The following is a 6,821-nucleotide window of genomic DNA, read 5'->3' as shown; positions in this document are numbered from 1 at the left end:
ATTCCACAAAGAATCGCACATCATAATACAGATGCGTCATACTCGTTTATACGGGGTTACATTGGAAGGTCGACACTTTTAAGTTTAGTACAAGGATAAGGTACATGGCTGGAAAGTTTTTATCCCGCCCAAGTGATATACCGCAACTATCACTTTATAAGGTAGTATTTATCACTCCCAACCATCTTTTGAGCAAAGCGGCAAGCCACCTAATTCCAACGACGAACTGTCCTCGAACATGTTTTGTCGGCAAATGTTAATCGAATAATACAAAACCATGGTCATGCCAGTTTGTCGATAAGTCGTTTGTGTGTACTTTTGCGAGTCAGGGTCTTAGAGGCAACACCGAACTGTCTCCCAACACAACTGATCAACAAATGTTAAATTGCAAAAGATCGAATTTTGTAGGCAAAGCCTGTCGTCGGGTCATTTATGTGAGGTTTTGTGAAACAGTTGGGCCGCTTTGGGGTGCATATAAAAAATTGATTTTGCATATATTCGATCATAGTTTTTCTGTTCTTTCGGGAGATTTCGGGAAGTTGTTGTCTTTGTAAAAAGAGATTTAAGCGAGTAAAATCATTTGCTTTTTTTAGGCAGAGACGTTGTAATAAATTAGTAACATTTGACTATGTAAAATGAGATTTATGGACACAGTGGTCTTCCACTTGGAACATCTTTGAGCTTTGCTACCACGCAATGTGCAAAGCGTTTGTGATTGTAAAATGAAACATTTCACTCACAAGTCCAGTGAACAAATGGATACTAGGTTCAAGGAATTAAACACCTTTTCTAGGGGTTCGGAATTATTATTATTTTGAAACGCGGTGGGGTTCGGAATTAAACACCTTGCAGGCATTTGATACTCTTATATTGGCAATAATATTTGATACCCGTAGTACATGAATCTCATCCACACTGAGCTGGACTGAACTCATCGCATTTCACATACATATTTTTTTGAGACATTAAAGTACCACATAGTTTTCATGGGCCGGGTGTAAATAATAAGTCCAGCCAGCCCGCCCCCCTGGGTGATCCGGTTCAATGAACGCTTCTCGAAGAGAATAATCCCAGAGGCGCGTGAAGTAAGCTGTCTTGTCCAAGAAAACCCTGTGCTCTCCAGCCGGGCGAGAGATCTTTCCTTACCCATGGGTTCAAATTTCAGCACTTCCGATTGTTTTTCCTCGCAATTTTCTCGACCGCGCCACGTCGCCACCTGCGCGGCCGCACCATAAAACCCCGCTATTCCCCTCCAACCTCCACTCGGCACTCGACCACTCTCCCCTGCTCACCCCTGCCCTGCCCTGCCTACCTACTCCTCCACCACCACCGCCGCGGCCATGGACGACATCGCCGAGCCCGGCTCCCCGACCTCCCCAACGGCCACCTCCTCCTCGTCTTCATCGTCGTCGTCTTCGTCTCTCGCCGCGAACAAGCGGCCGCGCAAGGACAGCCGGCACCCGACCTACCACGGCGTGCGCATGCGGAGCTGGGGCAAGTGGGTGTCCGAGATCAGGGAGCCCCGCAAGAAGTCGCGCATCTGGCTCGGCACCTTCGCCACCGCGGAGATGGCCGCGCGCGCCCACGACGTGGCCACGCTCGCCATCAAGGGCCGCGCCGCCCACCTCAACTTCCCGGACCTGGCGCACCTGCTGCCCCGCCCGGCCAGCGCCGCGCCCAAGGACGTCCAGGCGGCCGCCATACTCGCCGCCTCCGCCGACTTCCCCTGCGGCGCCAGTGCCAATGCCAAGAGCCCCGACAGCGGCTCCGACGCCAGCGCCGCCTCGCCGCCGCCTCCGCCTCCGCCGCACGCCGAACCGGTCCCGGACCCAGAAGACGCCCTGTTCGACCTTCCCGACCTGCTCCTGGACCTGAGATATGAGGCCTCGGCGGGCCTCCCGTGCGCGTCGTCCTGGGTGGTCGACGAGGACATCGTCGGCGCCGGCGTGTTCCGCCTCGAGGAGCCACTCCTGTGGGAGTACTGATCATCGTCGCTGCAGCAGAAGGTTCCCACCGTTCCAGTCGCTTCACACATGGCTCTTACTACTTCGGGATTGGACCGATCAGAGACATGGAAATGCACCTCGTTCCGTCAATCTTCTTATTACTATCTATCTAGGACGTCGTCGTCTTCCTCCGTCCGTCCGGTGCTGCTCTGCTGTGTTTTTCCTTTCTTCTTTTCCAAGTTCTGTTTCCGGTTCCCTCTGCCTCCTCTTGCTGCGTTTTTACTTTTCCTTTACCAAAATTAGGATGCGAGACTGTATAAAGTTAGTTTCTTTTCCTCCCGGCCTTGCTTGATTTGGGGGACAAGAATATGTATAATTAACAAGCATCTTATCTTACCTTACCCTTTATGTTTTATTTTGTTTGTTTAGCGGTAAAAGGGCGATCTCGCGAGATATGAACCAAATTGACAGCGATATTTATGCATACTTTTCCTGACTTGACAAGGGGAGAGCGACATTTAAGCAATTCCATTTTACTCTCCGGTCCTCATCGCTAGCGGCCCACGCAACGGTAGGATTCGTCCTCGTCAAGGCCATGCAACGCACGCAGCTCCACAGGCCTACGAGCACCGAAAACCATTGATTGATTTTGCTTGGCGCGGCGCTGCAGTGGCGGTGGTACGACAAGTCTACAATGGCTTGAAAGCTGCGGCGCGCTGTGCCACCGGGAGGGAAAGCGATGGTTGCCGCGTGAAAAAACGGGTTCCCGGGTTACTGTAAGAAGAGAGAAAAAAAGAAAGTTATTGATGTCCGTTCTCGTCAAACCCCCGCGACCCCGGCCCGGCCCGCGGTGGGGCTACGGATCCCCGCGCGCCGCCGTCGCGCTCCGGCTCCGGCTCCGAGCGAGGCAAAAGCCTCGAGGGCAGCGCCGCCCGCGCACGTACGAGCCCGTCCAAAACCGGCACCGGGACCGAGAGCCAGCGGAGGGCGCTGCCCCGTGCCCGTGCCCGTGCCCGTGCCGTCTCCGCGTGCGCGTGGCGCGCACTGTAGCAGCTCGCTAGCTCCAGGGGCTTCGCTTATCCGCGGCGCCATGCCATGCCGCGCAGGAGCGGTGGCAGCGGGCAGCATGCGCAGGGCAGGCCAGGGCGACGGACCAAAGGCACGTAAATGCAGTGCACTGCAGGCGCCAATGTGGGCATGTGGCCGCGCGCGGCGCCTGCCACTTGCCAGCCGGCCGGCCGGCCGGGCGTCCTCGGTGCAAAAGGGGAGGACCCGTCCCGTGCGCCAGGACAGCACCCTCCCGTGCACCGGGCTAGCTAACTGACGGGACAGCTTGTCCCAGGGGTTAGCTTGACTTAACTTGATGAGATCGTAGAGGCCAAGTACCAGTACAACACGGCCAGCCAGCCAGCTAGCGAGCTTGTCCTACGGCTGCGCCTTTCTTTCTTTAATCCCATCACCTTTTGTTTTGCCGCCTCAGGCATGCATGAGACGATGAGGCCTCAGGGATTGATGACATCGTGGCGTGACCTCTTTTCTTTTCAACAGCCAGAAAAAAAAGTGATTGATAGCGTGACCCTTTTGCTCTAGTCCTATATAAACGTCCTTGCGCCGAGGCCAGGACCAAAGTGGCACCTAACTTAGCAGTTACTCGGAAATTAAGGGAGTACTTTGAGTTTGATTAGCACGCCGCAGCTAATTAAGGGGTGGCGTGTGAACAAACAACCGTGATTTGATTTGACGAAAACGTAAATAATTCCCGCCTCCCTCTGCAGAACCAGAGGGCTTTCGCCGCGGCGAATCCATGCACGGGCGCACAGTGGTAGGTGTGCACGTAACCTTGGCGGCTCTCGAGGCGATCATGAACTGGGCGGTCAGCCTCAGGGCCTGTCGGATTCTCGCAGCCACCACGCTTGAGTCAAGGGCAAGTCTGTTGCTGTCTCGCTCGCGTACACGACCCGTACTTTCCAGATTCAAGCAGAGTTCAGGTACAAATATACAACGCATATACTCCTTTTTTCTAGCTAATAAATGATTATACAGGAGTATATACATTGCATTCTGCCGGTATTAGAAGAGGTAGATTGGGATGTGTGGACTGCGAGGAATATTCCGTCAGGCGTGGCGGCACGAGATAACAAGGCCGCAGCAACATGGATTGATGCTTCTCTACTCGACTGTTCTGCGCCCCAAGCAATAGTGATGAGAAAATCACATGCCACAGCGGAAAAGGGCGGAATAAAGTCCGCGCTCGACGCTAGTCCCGGCCTGTTACCTTGGAGTATTGGGCACGTTACGCACAGGCAGGTCCGAAAAAACTTTCCTTCCTTTTCTTCCCTTTTCTTTTTCTTTTTCCTTTTCTCCCACAAATCGCTCCTTTTGCATTCTCGATTGTTTTGCGTTTCACGTTGTTGCTTTCACTCCTCGCCTGAAAAAGAAGAAGAAGGCTCTCTCTGCTCGCCAAGAAAAAAGGGAAAAGAGCAATAATACAATAAAACGGTTATAAAAAAGGCAATAATAAAGTTTTTCCTGTACCTTCAAATATTCTGCTGTGTTGTACTCTAGCTCCTGATAGTACCGTTTCACATGGGTATTGTTTTAGGTTAAGTACACTAGACGACCAGTTGCGCCGATGATGCAAAGATCAAATGCATTAAGATTAGTGAGGCAAGTAATTGATACGTATTTTGGCCGGAAAACAAGACTGAGCTGGATCTTAAATACTTCCTTCGTAAACAAATATAAGAGCGTGTAGATCACTTCCCTATGAGCGCCTCCGAGAGACGGAGCCGTTACATCATCTTGAGAGTGACGAAGTCGCCACAGAGTAATATCCTAACCACTTTGCACGTTTGTTCTTCTGTATCATCATGACATCATGCCACCAATGAATATCATTAATTTAACATGTTCATGTTAATCCCACATCATTTTTATTATTGCAACCCTGAATTAATATTGCTACTACCCTCAAGACTCACTCCCAAACTTGGCACATGGTGTTCTTTTGTCATATTAGAGCTATCGTAAATTTTTGGAAATTTAGCACACTTCTTTCTCATACCTCTAGTTCAAACCACCGTTATATCATTTCCCTGATTTAAATTCAAATCCTTATCAATTTTTTGGAAATTTTAGTGTAGCTTTGAATGTCAGAAAGACCACCATAAGAATTTCATCTCATTTGAAAATTATTTGGCCCTCCAAATAATTCCATATCTATCATATTCCCTAATTCTATAAAAAGAAAAAGGGAAAAGCCTTTTAAACCGAAACCTAGCCGGCCCAACCATATTCTAAAAGCGAGAACCGCTAAGCATAACGCCACTCGGCCTCACCTAACTCTTCAGCAGGCTCAGCCCACCTCACCGGCTCCCTCTTGTCGTCTTTCCCAAAGAGAGTAAGCAGGCGGGAGGCATGAACTAGTGCCATGGCCAATGTTAGCCGAAGGAGCCCCATTCCCCTACGCCACCATGAAGCCCCCCGCGAGCGACCAAACCATAGCCACCTATTGAAGGAAATATGCCCTAGAGGCAATAACAATGTTATTTTTTCCATGTTCGTAATTAATGTTTACGTTCCATGCTATAACTACATTTGTTGTTGAATATGAGATTCACAGAAAAACCCAGTTGCACGTGTGAAAACATAAACACCAAGTAGTTCCCTAGTCTCGCCCCTAGGACTAGCTCATGTGTTGCATGATGCGCCCATTTTCCTTATCATAGGGCAATTTTCAAGTAACAAGGACGTCGATAACAATGGGAGCACATTGTTGGCAGAACTATGCTGGATACACCCAACTAAATGATAAACATCAAGATCACATCGTCATAGTGTTTTAAGTATATACATGCAATTGTTAACGTATGCTCGGTTACTTAGACCATAATAGTATTGAGTACCTTCATGTCGGACGGTGTAGTTTGTGGTTCGTCAAACGTTCTCCGTAATATGGTGATTATAACAACAACTTTCATGTGCATCGGAAAAAGTATGCCGAGGGACTTGATAGCTCAAGATTGAGATTTGCGCCTCCAACGATGAAGAGATATTCTTCGGGCCCTCTCGGTATTTTGGTATCCATCATCGTCTTACCAGAAAAAGCATGATTGATCATGGGGATGCTGGAATACGTAAATCAGAAAAAGGAACAAAACCTGTAACGAGGATAACTTGGTATAGTAATCAAGTTGTTGCTTCACACGGATACCCAAAGTCTCGCCTCAGGTTTTGTTAAGTATCATGAAGCAAAATGAATGATGTGCGAAAACAAAATAATTTATTCGTATAAGTGTAGGAGTCAAAATGGATGCCCAGATCCCGCTATTGATTATTGACCGGAAGGACTTTCGGGTCATGTCTACAGTTTACCGAACCTACGGGATCAGAAGCATAAGGTTCACCAGTTTGTTGAGTACCAGAAGTGTTAGGAGCTTGAGAGAAACTCACTGGAAAAGTTTTGGGAAGATCAAAAATGTTTTGAATAGAGAACCGGAAGTGTTTCGGAGAACACCAAAGAAGTTTCAGAAAACCGGGAAAGTCCCAGGAGACCGGAAAATCACCAGAAGGTCAAGGAGGGTTCCGCCTCCCGAAAATATATGCAAGGCACGATGGGCTACCCCTTTTGGGTAGGCCCAAGTAGGGGGAAGCAACATGGTCCTATTGGCCCATGAGTGGGGTGCTCCCCTTTGGCTTGGAGGCCAAGCCTCCTAGATGCGACCTAGGATTTGTGAAGCAGCCCACCCCTTGTGGCGTTCCACCTAGGGAGGGAGCACTCCAAGTTGGCCTCCTTCCCTTTCCCCTGTAAATTTGTGAGGGGGCAGCCCCTCAAACGCATCTGAGCAAAGTGCTAACTTTGTCTCTCTGTCCATG

General features: G+C 49.7%; 1 protein-coding gene across 1 annotated transcript; it reads left to right on the top strand.

The window, feature by feature from the left end:
* Positions 1–1,252: 1,252 nt before the first annotated feature.
* Positions 1,253–2,347, top strand: LOC109750039 (ethylene-responsive transcription factor ERF039). The gene has a single exon (XM_020308987.4). It carries the CDS (start codon positions 1,341–1,343, stop codon positions 1,983–1,985), a length of 645 nt encoding a protein of 214 aa, XP_020164576.1. The 5' UTR covers positions 1,253–1,340; the 3' UTR covers positions 1,986–2,347.
* Positions 2,348–6,821: the final 4,474 nt, after the last annotated feature.

This window comes from Aegilops tauschii, chromosome 2 (assembly GCF_002575655.3).
Source record: "Aegilops tauschii subsp. strangulata cultivar AL8/78 chromosome 2, Aet v6.0, whole genome shotgun sequence".
Taxonomy (NCBI): domain Eukaryota; kingdom Viridiplantae; phylum Streptophyta; class Magnoliopsida; order Poales; family Poaceae; genus Aegilops; species Aegilops tauschii.
The sequence above is the reverse complement of the archived record's forward strand: the minus strand, read 5'-3'. Positions and strand labels throughout refer to the sequence as shown.

What these genes read in the sequence shown, in the direction of transcription:
- LOC109750039 (XM_020308987.4), top strand. Translation starts at nt 1,341, where the DNA reads ATGGACGACATCGCCGAGCCCGGCTCCCCGACCTCCCCAACGGCCACC.